The sequence below is a fragment of the Gigantopelta aegis genome, chromosome 6, assembly GCF_016097555.1.
Source record: "Gigantopelta aegis isolate Gae_Host chromosome 6, Gae_host_genome, whole genome shotgun sequence".
Lineage (NCBI taxonomy): Eukaryota > Metazoa > Mollusca > Gastropoda > Neomphalida > Peltospiridae > Gigantopelta > Gigantopelta aegis.
This window is the reverse complement of record NC_054704.1, coordinates 36,759,273-36,780,438: the sequence shown is the minus strand read 5'-3', so window position 1 is coordinate 36,780,438 and position 21,166 is coordinate 36,759,273. Positions and strand designations below refer to the sequence as shown.

At 34.6% G+C, this 21,166-nt stretch overlaps 1 protein-coding gene across 1 annotated transcript in view; it reads left to right on the top strand.

Annotated features, from left to right (window-relative positions):
* LOC121374515 (low-density lipoprotein receptor-related protein 6-like) overlaps nucleotides 1–21,166 on the top strand; it is a 46,776-nt gene that overhangs the window by 6,424 nt on the left and 19,186 nt on the right. Inside the window, exons 2-6 of the mRNA XM_041501617.1 lie at nucleotides 11,049–11,282; nucleotides 18,149–18,317; nucleotides 18,693–18,820; nucleotides 19,899–20,055; nucleotides 21,084–21,166. The exon at nucleotides 21,084–21,166 is cut by the window's right edge and continues 27 nt beyond it. Coding sequence (XP_041357551.1) covers nucleotides 11,049–11,282; nucleotides 18,149–18,317; nucleotides 18,693–18,820; nucleotides 19,899–20,055; nucleotides 21,084–21,166 — 771 coding nt within the window. The remainder of the gene's footprint in view (nucleotides 1–11,048; nucleotides 11,283–18,148; nucleotides 18,318–18,692; nucleotides 18,821–19,898; nucleotides 20,056–21,083) is intronic.

Genomic DNA, 21,166 nt, shown 5'->3' with positions numbered 1-21,166 from the left:
ACATGGCCTCCACACCTAACTAAGTGCATATTGGGATGCACGGTCGCGCGAAGGTATTACGTAACAAAGTGCCCACCTGGGCTAAGTGCATATTGGAACTGCACACGGCCCTCTAAAACAATTAATATCGCCACAGGCGAAAAGAAATTAAGAGCATGTACCGTCACACTGGGAATACTAGGAATTAACGTCTTGATGACTAGGAATACTAGGAATTAACGGCTTGATGACTAGGAATACTAGAATTGAACGTCCTGATGACTGGGAATACTAGGAATTAACGTCCTGATGACTAGGAATACTAGAATTGAACGTCCTGATGACTGGGAATACTAGGAATTAATGTCCTGATGACTAGGAATACTAGGAATTAACGTCCCGATGACTGGGAATACTAGGAATTAACGTCTTGATGACTAGGGATACTAGGAATTAACGTCCTGATGACTAGGAATACTAGGAATTAACGTCCTGATGACTGGGAATACTAGGAATTAATGTCCTGATGACTAGGAATACTAGGAATTAACGTCCCGATGACTGGGAATACTAGGAATTAACGTCTTGATGACTAGGGATACTAGGAATTAACGTCCTGATGAATAGGAATACTAGGAATTAACGTCCTGATGACTGGGAATACTAGGAATTAACGTCTTGATGACTAGGAATACTAGGAATTAACGTCCTGATGACTAGGAATACTAGAATTGAACGTCCTGATGACTGGGAATACTAGGAATTAACGTCTTGATGACTAGAGATACTAGGAATTAACGTCCTTATGACTAGGAATACTAGGAATTAACGTCCTGGTGACTAGGAATACTAGGAATTAACGTCCTGATGACTAGGAATACTAGGAATTAACGTCCCGATGACTGGGAATACTAGGAATTAACGTCCTGATGAATAGGAATACTAGGAATTAACGTCCTGATGACTGGGAATACTAGGAATTAACGTCTTGATTACTAGGAATACTAGGAATTAACGTCCTGATGACTAGGAATACTAGAATTGAACGTCCTGATGACTGGGAATACTAGGAATTAACGTCTTGATGACTAGGGATACTAGGAATTAACGTCCTTATGACTAGGAATACTAGGAATTAACGTCCTGGTGACTAGGAATACTAGGAATTAACGTCCTGATGACTAGGAATACTAGGAATTAACGTCCTGATGACTAGGGATATAGCCTGTGCAGATTGTAGTGTAATAAATTGGGCGGGACGTAGCTCAGTGGTAAAGTGCTCGCCTGAAGGCCGTGGTATGTGCTATCCTGTTTGCTACTAATGGGAAATTGTAGAGGTTTTCCTCTCTAATACTATATGTCAAGTATTATCAAATGTTTGGCATCCAATAGCCAATGATTAACAACTCAATGTGCTCTAGTACTGTCGTTAAACAAAACAAACAAACTTTATTCAAAATATTGTTAATTTTACCAATCTTTAAAACCTAATTTTACCTATCGTGCCACATGTCAGACTATAAGCTCTGTCATCTCTTAGACCAAACACAATTATCCTGAAAGGTTTTCAATAAACTTTATCAGTTAATAGAAATATCATATATAATAGAGTGTTTTAACGGCTCGACAGAGAAAAATAAGGCCACTACACCGACTTCCCTCTCACTAACCACTAATACTAAGCATTAACACCCCCTGTTTATGAAAAAGGTGAATTTCATAACTTAAAAGAATTTAAAGAACTATACGAATTAAGGGTGTGTTTCGTATAATACTACAGTCATTAATTCACTTAGATCATATTTAACGAAACTGAAAATGACACGACTAGACAGAAGCATATCTTTAGATGACTCGCCTGTTCAACGTAAACTCTGCTCTGCTAAGAAAGGCTCCAAATTATTTTATTATACATACCGCTATGTCAAAATAGCTATGTCATTTCACCATGAAGCTTAACTGGTCTACTATTTATCTAAAACCATTTATAACCACGGAGGAAACAAAATTAAGATGGTTCCAATATGGAATATTACACAGAATATTAACTACTGACACATTTGCCTATAAGTTGAAACTTGTGGATAGTGAAGCGTGTAGTTTTTGTCATGAAAGTAAAGAATCTATCATGCATCCCTTTTGGGAATGTAATATTATTCAAAAATTCTGGAATACATTTTTAAATTGGTTACTGACATCTTGTAATCATATAATTAACCTAAAACTCTCTCTTGAACATGTTATATTCGGACATAAGAAGAACATTAGGACAGCGTCTTTGAGTTCTTATTACTTTAAGGAAAACATTTTATATATCGATGTAAAGTCCAAAATATACATCTAGACATTACACATTTTAAATGTGAAATTAAACAATGATACACTGTAAAAAATATATATGCACTTAAGTAACAACAGTATCAATAAATTCTTTACTAAGTGGTCCATGTACCATTTTTTCTTTGAAAACATAACTTGATAATTCATGTATTCGGTTATTTATTTATTTGTTTATTTATTTATTTATTTATTTATTTATACGTTTATTACACCCTCCTTTCTCCCACCTCAACAGTTCATAAGTTAAAGTATGAAATGTTAGTAAAATAGGATCGCAGTATCTCAGAACTGTGCAAGACAGCACAAGAAATTAATAATATTTTCAAAATTACAGTGTATATGAAATATAAAGTATTTTTAACAGTAACTTCGTGTACGTACAGGTATATGTGAGTTAGTGAGTGATTGAATGTTTGTGTGTCAAAGTCATTTCTATTTGTTGCTTCTTGTTTTAAAATTATTATTATTATTATTTATTAATTTATTTATTATTATTATTTATTTATATATTTTAAAATTATTATTACTATTTTCTTTAAATTTACTTATTTACTTTATTATTATTTATTTATACTTATTATCTTGATTCACGTATTTACTTCCTCTTCTATAACCTAGACTGACAGAAACCATAACAGCCTTTTATTATTACATTTATAAACCATTGTGTTATTATTTATCTTGTTTTGTTTACAGAAACAAGACATGATTTGTATACTTTATATATGAAAGGTTTCTTGAAATCTAATAATTATGTCATGTACTGATTTTATCCACAACTCATGTTTTGTCCTCAGCATGAACTGTGTGTCATGTAAATGAGGGACTGGAATAAATATTTAAAAAGTGAAAAAAAAACCCCAAACAACATAACCCCCCCCCCCCCCCCCCCCCCCCCCCAAAAAAAAAAAAAAAAAAAAAAACCCCCACCAAAACCACCACCACCAACAACAAACAAACACAAAAATAAACCCGACTGTACGGGTGAAATCATTTAGGTTACAAACCCTTATTCACTGCGAAATACTAGTTTTAAAAAAAATAACGTATTATGATTCGATGAGATAAATCTCATATTGCGCAATGCACACTAAAGTAGTGTCGGAAATAGAATAAAACTGATTTTCGTCGAATATGTCTTTCATATTAAACTGACAAGTAAATATTTTGTGAATATCTATTTAATGATACTCTACCTAATTTAGCATTTACTTGTTTGGGTTCTCATTGATGTACAAGGTTGTGTTTACTCTTGAAATTAAAAGAAAGATGTCAATAAACAGGTGATTTGTGCTCTTTATTGGAACAAACTACAAAATAAATTGATTGACATGTGTCAATTTCATTGCTGTTGCAATATGTGAGGGACTGTCTCTGATGATGGTTTACCCCTATTTCTCTCCAAAACAAAATATTTGTAGACATTTCTTAGTAACTTTTGAGCAAAACTGCCAAGAACCATTCTGAGTGTGTGATCTATTATACCGGTATTAAATGTGCTATGTACATGTATTAAAGGTGCTATCTCCAGGTTGTATAATCACAGCTATTGCAAATAAATTAAAAAAAATTAAATTTTGCTTTAAAATTTAAAGACTACACCTTCAACTATATGCCCATAAATGATTCAAACAATATAATTTTATCTAATAGTAGAAAATACATTTTTATTGGAGACTCTTTATCACAAACAGATGCTCACATATAACTGATATAGCACCTTTAAGTGGTTGCAAGATTGTGTAAATTTCTAATGTACTTATATTGAATTCATATTCACTAAATATGCTGATCATAATTAATAACTTATGCTGCAATTCAAAATACTCAGTTAATTTGCAGTTTTAAATTAAAAGTTTGTTTAAAGATATATGAAACTGACACATGTCGATCAAAATTTGTTATAGTCTGTTCCAATAAAATACACAAATCACTTGTTTATTGACATCTTTCTTTTAATTTCAAGAGTAAGTACCACCTTATACATCAATGAGAGCCCAAACAAGTAAAAGCTAAATTAGGTAGAGTATCATTAAATAGATATTTACAAAATATTTACTTGTCAGTTTAATACGAAAGACATATTCAACGAAAATCAGTTTTATTCTATTTCCGACACTACTTTAGTCATGCATTCATACATAGTCATTCATACATATTGGCGACATTCCAGATATTTGTTATTATAGGCTCTTCAATACAAACAGGCTTTACTGTATGTGTTAAGGCTACGGTTGTGTAATTTGTTTTGCTTTACTGTCTTGCATTATGGAAAGGCGACATACTGTTTGAATGCTTGTGGATCTATACTACAACCAATAATGTGGTAACATTAATGTGAAAAAAGTGGTACATTGATGTAATTAGTGTCAGTAATGTAAAAGAAAAAACAGATTTGTTTTAAAAGAAAGCACTAGAGCACATTGATTTATTAATCATCGGCTATTGGATGTCAAACATTTGGTAATTTTGACATATAGTCTTAGAGAGGAAACCTGCTACATGTTTTCGTTAGGTCAGGTCAGACCAGGTCAGGTCATAACGTGCACATTCAGAACAAGCTGTTATAGCGCACGCCTTTCATGGGTGCAGGTGTCGGCCTGGGCCGGCTCCTCCATCCAGGACAGAAAAAGGGTTATGGTAGGTGGGAGGAAGGGATCGCACGCGCTGAAAAGTGCAAGAGAGAACCAACAGCCGGATCGGGGTCGATAGCGGACGGGGCTATTTTTGGTACTATTGAATTTTGAATATCCCGTAGGATTAAGTCAAAAAGGTAAAATTGTGCGCAAATTTCTTGAAGTAATTTTGGCGCATTTTGGAACAGGTTCAACGAAAGAGAAAGGGGAATTTTTCCATTAATAGCAATGGATCTTATATATGCACAGACAGGATAGCATATACCAATCTTGGTGCACTGGCTGCAGCGAGAAATAGCCCATTGGGCCCACCGACGGGGATCGATCCTAAACCGACCGCGCATCAAGCGATCGCCTTACCACTGGGCTGACTCCCGCCACCAAAATGGTCCAATAATATTACAATAACATTACAATGTAATAATAAATTTGATTAGTTGATAGCGTAGGATATTATAGTGAACATATAGATGATCGTGTATGATTGACGCCGGCTGGTCGAGATTCCGTTCAGTCTTCTACCCAGGACAAGTTAAACTTTGTTTTGTTTGACGACACCACTAGAGCTCATTGATTTATTAATAATCGACTATTGGGTGTCAAACATTCGGTAATGCTAGCATATAGTCTTAGAGAGGAAACCCGCTACGTTTTCCCATTAGTAGCAAGGGGACTTTTATATGAACCATCCTACAGACTGAATAACACATACCACGACCTTTGATATACCAGTCGTGCGGCACTGGCTGGAACGAGAAATAGTCCAATGGGTCCACGGACAGGGATATACCATAGACCGACCACACATCAAGCGAGCACTATACCACTAGGCTACGTCACGGCCCCTATCCAAGAATGCGTTCAGATCTATAATATACAGGTATTCTAATGTATATAGGGTGATTCATAAAAAAAACCTCTTCCTACGCGCTGAAATTGAATAGCTGAAACAGTAGTCAATACAGAGCACTGGTATTTTTCACAAAACCAGTATATTATGTCTATTAGTGGTAGAATTTTCATTATAAAGTATAATTTTGTATTTAATATGGTGTGTCTAGTTAATTTCTGGTAAAATGTTTTATAAGCGGCCAAGTGTGTTTTGTTTTATACAGTTATTAACCACCGGTAGCAATAAGGAATAATAATTGTTTTGTACGTGTGCATTTTATATATATAGTCCTGCAGCAGAGGCCCTCCAAAGTGATGTATACCGGGGCCGGAAGTATAACATTTGTCACCATGGTGGAGATTAATCTCTGGGGTGCAGAGTTCATGGAAATATAAGATGACATTTTGTAAAGTTGGTGCGAACAAGATGATGGCCATCGATAAAATTGTACATATTTAGAACTACAACACTTAGAAAGGTGATCTTGATGTCCAAACTGATGTTTGTGGAGTAAATAAGTTCATCAAAACGGTTTGTTATACTGTCAGATAATTGGTTATCAAACAGTTAAAATGGCTGACGAAAATGGCATGAAAATCTAATAATTTGTGTTGAAAAGATACTTCGTATGTTAAATATTAAATTTTAATGGTTGCTAAGTTTGGTTGACATGAAGAATATTAAAACAAAATTTAACCTAAAATTGTAACTGTTCGTCTAAAATGATAAATCAAGATGAGGTATATATGATATACCATTGATCAATTCATTGCTCATTGAGTAAGCATTGTTGTCATTATAGAGCTATTAGCACTCTCAAATTACCACAACTCCAGTACCAAATAAATTAATGAATGAATGGATGGATGAATGAACAATGAATGAATGAATGAATGAATTGTTAACAAATCCATAACACGAAAACCACTGAGGGTAATATATAAATTACACAGTGCTATGAATACCACTGTCATACTAGATATCATCTGGTACACTGGCGGCTCACTATCATCTTCACATACAACATATTCTGGTTCATTTATTGACATGGTTATCCATTGTTAAAGCATGATCACTTTGAAGCACAAGAAATGGGCAGTCACTTTCGTATCAGGTTGTTCAGCAATTCTGGGCAACATCAAACCTGGTTTATTAGTTTGGGTACCACATACCCATAAAACATTTTTCTTTTCAAAACCACTCTTGGCAGCATTTGCAAACTCACGTTTGTGTGTGGTGACGTGTCGTGATGTCATCAGCCGGTAGAGTCATCACTGCTATGTAGGTTAAAACTATCTTCATTTTGGGTAGCTTATTTGCTGAATTCCATTGTGACTTATGGGACATTTGATCAATAATTCCCAAAGTATAGGACAACATTTTAAAACTTTAAACAGATAATGGTGTGGTTTATCACATATTAAATGGGAAGTATTTATCTTTCTGAAAATTATAAAACCTTATGGTAACTTGATTCGTCTTGTCAAGAAGACATATTGGACGTTTACGGAAAACGTCTTTTGACAGAGTGTACTGAAGTTGTAATCACTATCTCAGCTAGAAAGACAGATTTTTGTATACAACCCTTTTATTAGCTACATATTGCAATTCTGCATTAAGATCCGTTTTGAGAGAAATATCTCATTCACTTTTAATACTGCTTAATTTTCTAGTGTAACTTATGGGACAAAACCACGTGACTGACGAGATGCTATTCCATTCCTCCTGTAAGGCATGTGGTTTGTCAATATTCTAGTAAGCCATTGTAAAAATGAACTGAAAACTATGTTTGTTTCAGAAAGTTGAATCATTGTACATTTCATTTATGTGCATCAGTTGTCAGTGAACTAAATTTGAAAACTTTGTGAAAATTTAACTTTACCATGGAATTACCATTTGCAAGCACACTATTCATACTGACAATCTAATATTGAAGATTGTTCAGCGAAGCGCAATATGCATTTTCATACAGGGACCCAACATTTTGTGGCGTCTAACTTTTCTTTCTGAAACAATATCCCTTTTGTTCCCAAGTTTGCAATCAACTGCATCTGTTCAACTTTTCCGACGCCATATAACCGTAAATAAAATGTGTTGAGTGCGTTGTTAAATAAAACATTTCTTTCCTGTTCAACTTTCTTCATCATTAAATAGAACATTTTCCGTGCCACAGCCAAATAATGATACTGTATTATTTATTCCTTAGCTGATCATAAATAGCATGCGTTGATGAAAACCAGTTAAGACTGGCATATATTGTTTCCATATATGAGGAGATATAATAATATTTCGTTCACTCCAATTATAATATTAGACAAAGCCCGCATATTATATTATACCTATACAAAGTACATGATCAAATGTCTAGGTATCAGTCTGAACGGCACGAAGATGTTGTGTCTCAGTGTTAGGCTGACAAAATGTACTTCAGGAAAGTGAACACAGTACATTGTAATAAGCAGCGACGTTCTCGTATTGCTTCTGTATTATCGTAATACGAGTATAGTTAGAGTAAAGAAAATAGTTGTATACCTCCAAACATGCAATGAAAGAACATATTCCAGTCATACCTGGTATAAACCAGCACTTGCTATGTATGATCAGCTAAAGCGTATGCAGCACTGTAATAGGAGTTCTGTATCCTGCCTATAACTGGCTACAACAGCCATGGTAAACACTAAGTTTACTGCATAATAATGAAGAACGTTGAACAGTGTTAGTCGTTCCCAACCTGGGAACACAGGAAATATTGTTTTAGGAATAAAAATGGTAGCTACCAGGTTTCTTGGGCCCTGTTCAGTAACGCTGACTGTGCATTGTCAAACAATATTCAGTGAGACATTGTCTATAAGAAGAGTGTCTTTGCAAAGAAATGGCCACCAGCTGAAGACACGTGCACATGCAGACTGCATTCATACCAGTTGACATAGCGATAAACACCAGGCCCACGAATGAGGATTCCACCAAGTTTGATTTCGAGAAAACACTCAATGGATAGGGTTTACCAAAACTAATAAAACAGACTATATGCAAAATTGCTGAACATCCTGGTGTGCACCAGGCGACCCTTTTTATATACACATGTGATCATGTTTGGATATTGGACAACCTTGCACAGCAGCATGCAGATGTATCGAAGGGATGCAAAAGATTTTTTTTTGCATGTGATCCACCAACACAAGTAGCATGTACTGTGTATTATGTACAACACATTGAGGTTGTTTTGTGAGCAACTTTCAAGGTTTTTTGTACTGGAGTTTTACTAAACATTCTTTCATTTATTCATTTATTCAAACATACACTCACTCATTCACTCACTAATCCATCCATTCGTGTATTTATTCAGGATATAGTTGTTAGGTGTTTGTGGATGCTGATAGGTATATAATTACAGCAACACTTTTTTTACTGGGGAACCATTGGTCAATAGTATGACATATGTCGGTATCTTGATCTATTATTTCATACAATTATTTACAATTATTTCATACAATTATTTACAATTTGCAGTTATATTTATTTTAATAATTTTTAAAACATGCTAACTAAACTTAGCAACAATCTAAAACTAACATTTGACATAAAATTAGGTATTTTAGGTTTGTATACCATAATTACCGTCCTTTTAGTTAGCCAATATCTGACAGTATTAGAAACAGTTTTAATTAACTCACTGAGCCCATAAACATCTATGTTGACACCAAGATCACATTTCTAAGTGCTGTAGTTTTGAAGATATACAGTTTTTATGATGACTGGCAGCCATTTTGAAAAACAGCCCCCATCTTGTTTGCACTAACTTAAAACAATTTCGTCCTATATTTTCATGAACTCCACACCCTAGAGATTAATTTCAGCTACAGTAACAAATGTTATACTTTCGGCCCCTGTTACTAAAAAACTAAGGCTCTTTTTCAACCTCTGCTGCAAGAATAATAGCTATGTTGTATTATGTATGTCATGTATTCAACTGATAATAAAGAACTTGAATTTGAACGTTAAAAACCCCTCAACTTAATTGAATCTGGCACATTAAATCTCATAACTATTAGGTTTCTATAATCGCTAATCAACTGGGACCTACACGAGTGAGCATTACTTACCATTGAACGAGTTTACGAACCAGAGAAAGCTGTTGGGTTGTTTTTTTAAACAACGAGTTGGTAGATGAATACTCGTATCTAACGGACACTAGTATAGTGTTGTGTTTCTTACAAATCCTCAGAAATCAGGTTTAAAAGAAACGGAAAGGTATTTTTTAATTACAAAGTATTTCGGTGGCGTATTTTACAGAACAGTTTCACCAGTGGTCATGTGATTGGATGGCATAGGTTTGGTGTCCAGGTCATTACTATGGAGCAGCTATTCATATAACTTTAAATCACCGTATGTTACCAAACATGTCACAAAATGTTCTCACCAATAGGTGTGTAAGAAAAGAGAATACCAGACAGTCTAGTCCACAGATGGGTTTGAGCGCGGATAAAAGATTGGCCAGGTTTTTAAATAAGAAAAGGGTACCAAAGGGTATTTTTGCAATCTGCATAATTTATATATTCAGGGCGGACAAGAGGGCAAATGCTCCCCTAGAAAAATACGGGTAGGCCTAAATGCTTTATTTAGTTTTAAACTACCGGTACTAGAACCCCTTGTCTAGCTTAAACAGTCCATATATTACCGTACTCTGATTAATTGTCACTCCCCCCTGTTATTTCACACTACGTATGTATTTTTTGTACTACCTTTTACTACTGATTCAGTTTACATATTACTACTGACATAATTAACATATTATTATTACGGTCATAGTCATTCTATTTACGTGCCGATATCAAAAAAAAATTCAGGCACAATCCAGGGCACAACTTCCGACATCGCCAGTATCTGGGTCCGGGACAACATATTATTGTTATTATTATTATTATTATTATTATTAGTAGTAGTAGTAGTAGTAGTAGTAGTAGTAGTAGTAGTAGTAGTAGTAGTATCTAAATAATGTACATATCACCACTTACGTAATTTACGTATTATTTCCATTTTATTAACTTGTAGTGATGGGTATTGCCAAACATTTCGTAGTGCATATATAGCGATACAGGAACCCGAATTGCGATACATACCACGATATATCGCGAAGACCGATTCTCAATTATTAGAAATTATTTCAAGTGTTAAAATTCCAGTTTGCTTTTATTTTACAGGGTCAGGTGACGTGTACATACTTTTCACAGACAGTTATGCTAAACAAATATGGAAACTGGATTTTAACAATTCCAACTACTCCAATATTGTGATAGAAAATCACGAAAACCCCATCGCCATCGATTATGATCCAGTGATGAACAAAATATATTGGACAGACGTCGGACGGCCGGATATCAGAACGTGCGGCTTCAATGGAGAGAATTTAAGCTTAGTGCGAAAACTAAAGCCAGGTATTAATTTTGGTGACAATGTTGTTATTTTTATAACATCATAGTTCTGGGGATGTACGACGCCCCCCCCCCCCCCCCCCCCCCCCCCCCCTTTCCAAGAACAAGGAGTATTCTAATAAACTCAGGCGTGCAAGTTATGATCATCTAACCAGAAAAAACAAAAAACAAACAAACAAAACCCCCAAGACCCCACCCCCAAAAAACAACAACCCAAAAACCCAAATAATACAATAAAATAGTTAGTGGTGACGTTGGTTGCTAGTGGCAAAGACCCCCGTCGGCCCCCTCAAAAAAACGAAAAAACAACAACCCCCAAACAAAAAACCCCAACAAAAACAAACAAAGCTGTACCCCCCTCTTCGTCAATCATATAAGTAACAACTTGGAAAGTATTTAAACCAGGATACTATTTTGCACCTGATATCTTAGGGGTGTTACCCATTTGTTGTAAAAAAAAATGCAATTATGCGGGTCGAATGCCTTTATGACTAGTGCCACAATCAAAACTGCATATTAAAAGAACTCATGTCAGAGCTACGTGTGGTGCACAGAGAGAATATCTGTTAGTCAAATGCTACCTGTCAATGAACGAATGAATGAATGAATGTTTAACGACACCCCAGCACGACAAATACATCCGCTATTGGGTGTCAAACTATGGTAATGCAAACAAATAAAGTGATGATCAACACCAATATAAGAATTCAAGATTTACATAAAAACAGTGTAAAGAACTGTACAAAAATACAAATATGACAGATAGATACTGACTTTTACTCAAAATTTCAATTTTGTGCTGTATTGGCCATTCTCAAAGAGAATGTTACACCCCTGCACAACGGTGAGTTACAGCATGCGCAGGGAATGCTACTTGTCAAATGCAGGTGGCCAGTCCGATTATGTTTCGACCTATTTTCACTGAAAGGTCTCTCATAGTACAAATTACTCCTACGATTTTTCAAAAGAGTGTTCCATGACTGTCACAAAGCTATCACTGAAGCTTGCTTTACTGAAAAGGGATGGAGAGCAAAACGACTTTTGAAGGAATGATTTTGAAAACATTGAAAGAATAGTTCTGTAAAGGTTACACACCACTATTATTTACTCCATTTAGTTGAATACAATTTCTGTCAGAATATATTCTGTGAAACATAAAACACTATCGAGATGGTCATGCGACTACTAATTTTAGGGAGTGCTCTCAACTGACAGGTACCGTACACAAAAATCAACATTGGTCGACCACGAACGTATTTAGTTAACGGCTGACCAGCGTCTCGTATTTCTGTTATACAAGTGGCACTATACCACTTGCACAGTTGTTATCAGTCAGTACTGGGTCATTCTACAGAAAGCGTCACTTTTCAAAATACAAATTTAAGATAAAACAATTAAGAGATATAAATATTTATTGTTAACTTTTGGAAACTAAATGAACAAAGAAACATAAAATTATATCTGGCCACGCAGAACTGTAATCGGTCATTGGTGTTACCGGACAAGTGGGGTAGTTCAGCAGTGTGATCCAATTGTTTTATAGTGATCAAGAGCACATGGATGTGTTATTTGAGTGTTCCTAATAACATATATGGAATAATTTTAGAATTAAAAACTATCCAAGGATGTAATTGTGCATTTCCAAACGGATATTCTGTATGTGACTTAAATTATACAGTGGCAATTTTAATTATTTAAAAATATGGAGTTTTTCCAAATAAATTTCATCAAAGTCATAAAGGTAAAAGATATGCTTTCCTAAATAAACAGTTTAAATTTCAAACATAAAGTTTTTTTGAGAAATGACAGCTAAAATATCCTTGCGTAACACCACTGACAAAAGAAGTAACACCAATGACAGTGTGTAACATCAATGACATTCAAGACTGTATCCTGGAAATACTATTATTCTTGAGACTACCACTACACTACTTGTTAGCAAAATTATGTAATTAATATTTCCTTAAATGTTGTTTTGTCTGTTTTTTCTTCTTCAGCCTACAACTATTAAAAGGCCTATTAGAATAATTGTGTGTTTCCGTATTTATATTATAAGATACGGCCGGTCAGACAGTTTTAAAAATATACTAAATTAAGATACAGAATTTTAATTTTGTTCAAATATTAAATTAAATATTTATTAATTCACTAATTTATGTAGTTATTTTCGTGTTTATATTAAGGCTCAAAATCTGTTTTACTGTATACTTGTATTCCCAATAACGAGTAAAAAGTTGTAATCCTACTTTTGCTTTTACGCAAGCGCTGCAAAAATCTACGTTAAATGTTCCAAATATTTTCAAAAAAGGAGGACGCCTTATAAATACGTGATATCATTCTAATGTTTTCAGTACATACACTATACAGCAAATATACATCAAATAAATCATAAGAACTACGTCATTATTCAAAAGAGTGAACTATTTCCTTTTAACTAAAAAGCTATTTTAATGCATGATATTCAATATTTAAAACAAAAATTAAATTTAAATAGCCTTTATTGAAAATGAAAACATACGTTATGTAATTTTCCGATATTTGACTACAACTTGGTAATACATTTTCGGTATGTTTATAACTTTTCTTTATGATAAAGTTAACCTCTTAAACAGGAAAGGTTAGTAGTTTCTAACTGCGTTTAGCATTTGGAAAAATAACGTTTTCACTCCACGTGTACATTGGTTTCATACTGTGGGCACAACCTCACTTGGTTTGCTGGTGGTCCTAAATGCGTTTAAAGAATCATACAAATTATCAAATATACTCATTTTGTATTAAATTTTAACATTTGATTAAAATACATTGAATATTTGCACAAAGGGTGTATTTATTTATATAAATCTACTTATTTAGACTTGATTAAGATATAAATGACCTTGCAATGAACACAAAACAGTCATACTAATTGTTACTCCTGCCATATTTAACTCAATCTGTGTGCCCGAATACACGTCTAGACCAAATGGTTTTCTGGAATAGGTTCACAAACACACCGTCTGTAATTTCCAACAGTTTCCAGCCACCCCAGTTAATGCTAAAGCAATAATTAGATTATAAATAACATTGATAATCAATCAATATTGCAATAATTTCGCATTACAAACATTTGAAGTTAAAAACTCGTTTATCGATGGAACTATTATTCGTCATTGGTAAGTGGTTTCGTTCGCGTCCGCGTGGTACGGCTCCGTTAATAAATTGTTAACAATTATTGTCTGGCGTTATTTTGATTATTTGGCTATATGGATTAACATGTCGGCAAGATAAATTTGTTGTTGAAGCATCTCTCGGGGTATATGGCTTTTTATGCTCTTTTACAAGAACACACAGAGGGTACAGAAAAAGCCATATATCCCTCGTGATGCTTCTACAACTTATAATGATATCAGGTGCAAAACATTATCCTGATGTAAGTATTTTCCAAGTTATTAATCAGAAACAGTGGGTACATGTTTCTGAGGGGCCATCCGATGTATCTAGAGAGATATGTTAGATTGATTGAAATATATTATATTATTCCATTTGAAAATAAATTAAATGGGCAAAACGTTCTAACTTAATGGGACCTCTCCATAACATATACTATCAGCGACCATATATAGTTTTACATTTGCAATGTTAAATTAAAACATACTGGAATAATCTATAATGAAGAGAGAGACAGACATACAGTGAAAGAGACGGACACACAGCAGACAAATATACATACGGACAGAGAGAGAGAGAGAGAGAGAGAGAGAGAGAGAGAGAGAGAGAGAGAGAGAGAGAGAGAGAGAGAGAGAGAGAGAGAGACCCGTTGCGAGGGTTTGCTAATGACAACGTAGGCTTTTATTAACAGCCACTAAGAGGATTTAAGATACGGTTTTTTTTTCACTTCGTGATAATTCAACTACATGTATGCACCAAACAATACAAACGCTATACAAAGTGAGTTAGTCAAGTGTGAACACTTCATAAAAGACAGGGGATTTTCTACTGGCAACCACTGTGCGCAGTAGCCAATAGCTAAACAGGTGTTGATAGTTGTTTTGGGTTGTTTTTTTGCAACCCGGAAGATCACTAGTATTGTATGGTGCTGTTAGAAATGGCCACCTAGGGGTGGGAAGGATAGGATATAGGGATTTGACGAATTTATCGCCAAGTGTTCCCCACTACAGAATTAATTTACATTTATTGTTTTACGTTATTGTAATGACACTTCTAGAGCGGATTCCTAATAAAATGTGAATATCGGTCAAATGTACAGTTATTATGGTATAAAAAGCATACGTTCACACATATTTTTGTTTGCTTGACTTTTGCCAGTAATTACAGATTGACTTGACTTGACGTAAAGTTAAAAGGAAGAGGATTTTCAAGTGTTTTGGTTTACCAAAAGAGATCTCCAACTATTGTAAACTATAATAGTATAAAGGGACACAATAACAAAATAATAATCAAATATTTAAAAAAAATGCTTTTATAAGATATAATGCAGAAATGTTTTATTAAAGGGACATTCCTGAGTTTGCTGCGTGGTAAGATGTGGTAAAAATATTTCTACGATTAAACTTGCATATTAAATATATTTTCTTGTTTAGAATATCAGTGTCTGTATATTCAATGTGTTTCTGGTCGTCTTAATATTTGTAAAAAGCCCATACTGGATTTTGTCGTACGAAAAAAAGAAGTTTTTGGATATAAAATGAAATTTAACCTAGTACAAATATTAGAACGTTCAGAAACACGTTTAATATACAGGCACTAATATTTTATGCAGAAAAATATATTTGATATGTAATTACAACCGTTAAAATGTCTTTATTAGTCTATAACATTTTAAAACGTGCAGCAAACTAAGGAATGCCCCTTTAATATATCAGAGAGAGAGAGAGAGAGAGAGAGAGAGAGAGAGAGAGAGAGAGAGAGAGAGAGAGAGAGAGAGAGAGAGAGAGAGAGAGAGAGAGAGAGAGAGAGAGAGAGAGAGAGAGAGAGCAATGTTAATGGTATCGAACGCAGTTGTGAACAGCCACTATCAGGATTTATTAGTTTGTTTTGTTTAACGACACCACTGGAGGACATTAATTAATCTATTGGATGTCAAACATTTAGTAATTCTGACACGCAGTCATCAGAGGAAACCCGCTATATTTTTCTAATGTCAGGTCAGGTTAGCGCACGCCTGTCCTGGGCATAGGTATCGACATCGACCGGCTCCTCCGTACAGGACAGGAAAGGAGTGGGGTTGGACTGAGGGGGGAACCGCCTGCACTGGCAGGATGTTTCTAATGCAACAAGGGATCTTTTATATACACTGTCCCACAGAACTGACTAAGAGGATTTATATGCATAGAACTACCGGGTTCTTTTCACCGAGTGACAATTAAAATACGGGTATGCACCCAACAAAAAGTATGCTGTAAAGTTAGTTCATAAAAGATGGGGGATTTTTTTCTGTCCACTGCTTTTCTCTATAGCCAATAGCTAAGCAGGTTTTACTTATTTATTTATGTTTCGTTTTTTTTGTCTGTGTGTGTTTTGTTTGCAACAAGGGATCTTGTATATGCACTGTCCCACAGACCTGACTAAGAGGATTTATATGCATAGAACTACCGGGTTCTTTTCACCGAGTGACAATTAAAATACGGGTATGCACCCAACAAAAAGTATGCTGTAAAGTTAGTTCATAAAAGATGGGGGATTTTTTTCTGTCCACTGCTTTTCTCTATAGCCAATAGCTAAGCAGGTTTTACTTATTTATTTATGTTTCGTTTTTTTTGTCTGTGTGTGTTTTGTTTGCAACCCGGAAGATCGCTAGATTATGTATATTGTATTGTGCTGTTAGAAATGGCCACCTAGGCTGAGATAATTGGGGTATAGTAATTTGATACATTTATTGCCAAGTATCCATTAACACAGAATCGTGTGGGGTTTTTTTGTTGTTTTTTTGGGTTTTTTAACGTTATTGTCGCAAAACAACATTTCAGTAATCACACTTCTAGAACGGAACGGATAAAAAGTGAATATCGGTGAAGTGTACTGTTATTATGGTATAAAAAGCCAGCCTTCAACCATATATTTGTTGGCTTGACTAACTACATTCTTACTGATGACATAATGTACAATGATTTTATTAACGGACCCGATGTTTGAATTAAAGGTTTATCGTCACGGATTTAAGGACTTATTTTTCAAAAACAATTGATTATAAATCACTTTGAATACCAAACCTTGCTATTGTATCATCAAAACAATGTTATTGAACCACAATGGATGGAAATTCACGTCAACCCTTCGGCAATTTTCATTATTGATTTTTGAAACTTTACTGATTTGAACATAATAGACAATTGTAGCAGAAACGAATGACGCCTACTTAAACATCGACTAGTATACCTATATGTACAGTTTTAAAATGGAACTATTCCTAGACCATAGTGAATAGGCCTACTAGATAATATAAGTATCATGGAACTATAGTATATTTAGATAATTATGAATTCGACCCCAGACCGACCGCGCATCAAGCGAACGCTTTACTACTGGGTTACGTCCCGCCCCCAAGGTGGAAAATGAATACGTACAACTAAATATAAATTTCTCGACTAGTTAAGCATATACATGTACTGTTAATGTGGCATTCCATTTTGCGGTTATAAAAAGATGAGTGTCACGTGACTCACAATACAATATGTCCTATGTCTGTTATTTTTCTCTGAATTATGGACCATCTGCATATTTCAAATAAGTGTGAACGGTGGTTATATAGGTAGTATTTTATTGGGCCATTAAATAGGTCAATGGTCTGTGACAGTATACCTTTAAAGACAGACCCCGATGTTGAAAACATAACGAGGTTCATGAGCACAGTCTGACTGTTATATTTCCAGGCTCAGTTCCCGATGGCTTAACTCTGGATCCAGTCTCAAGACTGATATTCTACACTGACACAGGAAATGACGTCATCGCTCTGATCGACATGGCCGACTTCTACCACAAGACAATAATTAATACAAACTTAGACGAGCCTCGAGGAATAGCGCTTGACAGAACACAGAGGTAAGACAATCGTTTGTGATTGGTGTTTTGTGTAATGATTTTAAGATTTTGTAAACACATTGATAGCAGTGCATCATTTCTGTCAGTGTTTATTTTGATAGTCTTTTTGTGTCTGCCTGTCTCTGTGTGTGTATGTGTGCATATCTGTGTGTGTGTTTTTGTTTGTTTGTGTGTGTGTGTGTGTGTGTGTGTGTGTGTGTGTGTGTGTTTACAAGACTATTATGATTTAGTAGGGTAGGGGTTTGTGATTTCCCGCCATATAAAAATGTTGTCAACATAGTTGTGCGAATTTCTAGCACTGTTTCTCTCCGGCGGTACATCTCTATGTCCGTTCGTCTGTCTATCAATTTGTTTAGGTTTTTTTTTCTTCTCTAGAATGATGTATTGGACAGACTGGGGTGCAGAAGCAAAGATAGAGAGAGCAACATATTTAGGAGAAAGTCGAACGACGCTGGTTTCTACCGGTCTGATCTGGCCAAACGGAATAACGCTAGACACAGAAGGTACTGTAATAGGAAAGCAATGTGTCTGTAACGACAAACAATGTTGTTTTTATTCAACAATAAATACATCTCTATTATTATTTTAAAATATTTATTTTATTTTATTGTTATTATATTTTATTATCCCAGAAAGTATTTGGTAATGTCAGGTATGGGGTCCTGATTCATTTATTTTCAGCGGCTAATACAGTCTAGAATATGACTTTGGAATTATAGTCATTTCAACTTTAAAGGGACATTCCTGAGTTTGCTGCATTGTAAGATGTTTCCGACTAATAAAATATTTCTACGATTAAACTTACATATTAAATATATTTTCTTGTTTAGAATACCATTGTTTGTATATTCAATGTGTCGTCTTAATATTTGTAAGAAGCCCAACTGGATTTTGTCTTCAAATATATTTTAGGAAATAAAATGAAATTTAACCTAGTACAAATATTATAACCATCAGAAACACGTTTAATATACAACCATTAATATTTTATGCAGAAAAATATATTTGATATGTAATTACAATCGTTAAAAAGTCTCTGTTAGTCGATAACATCTTAAAAATTGCAGCAAACTCAGGAATGTCCCTTTAATATATTCGTCTAATATTTCCAGCTAACCACCAAACAGCTGGGAAAGACTATCGATTTGTGAAAAGCACAAATTGAATGGATGTTTGTTAGTGTTTAGATGATGTTTTCTTCATAAGGTTGCTGCAGTAGTCAGTCAGTTGATTTAAAGCTAAAGTTTGTTTTGTTTAACGACCCTCTAAAACACATTAATTTAATTAATCATAGATTATTGGATGTTAAACATTAGCAAAAAACCCTGATACATTTTCCTTTAGCAGTAAGAGAGCTGTTATATGCTCTTTTCCACAGACTTGTTGTTTAAAAACGTATCAAACTCGTTTTCGCTCGTTAGATGCATTTCAAAACAACTCGTTGTGAGAATAATGGTATCTAACGGCCACTCGTGTATTATTCTCTATATAAACAGAAGTCGGGTATCGAATTAGTTTTAGTTTTTGTTTCATTTTGACCTGCATGTTCTATTATTACTATTATTATTATTATTATTCTAGGACAAAAGATTTACTGGTGCGACGCGAAAACCAATGTAATTGAGGTGCTAGATTTTGACGGCAATAACAGAAGACAGATCGCGCACCGTGACAGTTTCCATCCTTTCGACATATTTCTGTTTGAGCAGGTCCTATACACTACAGACTGGACTTCAAAGTCAGCAAGTAAACAGAAAATCTTTAAAGCAATATTTGGTTCGTAGATTGAACATATACCTGTAAGCGTACGAGATCGGGAAGGGGGGTGGGTGTGTGGGGAGGGGGGGGGGGGGGGCAACTGCAACACCTCAAATTCGGCAAAAAGTATAGATATATTCGGGCAAAATGTGTTTTACCATGTATTTCCATCATTCTATCCTAAAAATTAGTTGTAATGCATGCGTAGTGATTCGTTTGCAATCTTATATAGGTATTTGATAGTAATGCTAATATAAATAAATGTTGTTATTCCGATTCGGGCAAAAATAAACCTGTTACCTCCTCTACAAAAATAGGAGCCCGTACGTCTATGTATATACCTTCGAAATTTCTTAACTTAATGTAAATTAGAACCATGCAAACTACTAGTATATAGTTCATGGAACTATCTAAATTCTAACAAAAAACCTGCTTCAAAGGTCAATTTTAATCCGTAACAGACATGTTAGTTTTGAGAGTTTTCATTGAAACGAATTCACAGTGTATAGAACATGAATATGTGAAGAACCATGAAGCTGATCGAAGTCTACCCCCAGTGCCGACCTTCTATCTTCTACCCCTATTTAGTCACCAAACTTTCAAAATGCCAGAAACGATGTCACGTGTCTTGTTTACTGCAACGTTACGTATTTAGCACGTAGTTGTTTGATTTCTTTTTTCGACGAGAATGATTTAACTCTAAGATTATTGTGTTAGTTATATTCTAGAATTTAAGCCTGCACGACTGTTAAACAGATATGTTTAAAGAACTATTTGCAAAGAACTCGTTAATAAATACAGTTTCAAATCAACATGCTCGATGAAAATAAAATTCTAGTTAAAGAGTCAATCGCAATTTATTTTATTATTATTATTTATTTTAAATCAGGTCAATTTGCTATCTTCTGACCTCTTCTAAGCGGTTATGTTCATAATACAAATGAATTTCAACATAAATGTTCAGATTAATTCCTCAGACGCTATTTCTTTTCTATATATATATATCAGGAGAATATATCAGGTATATCTGGATGAAAGGAATATGACGTCATTGAATGGAAGCCATTTCAAACGTCTTAATGGCATACACG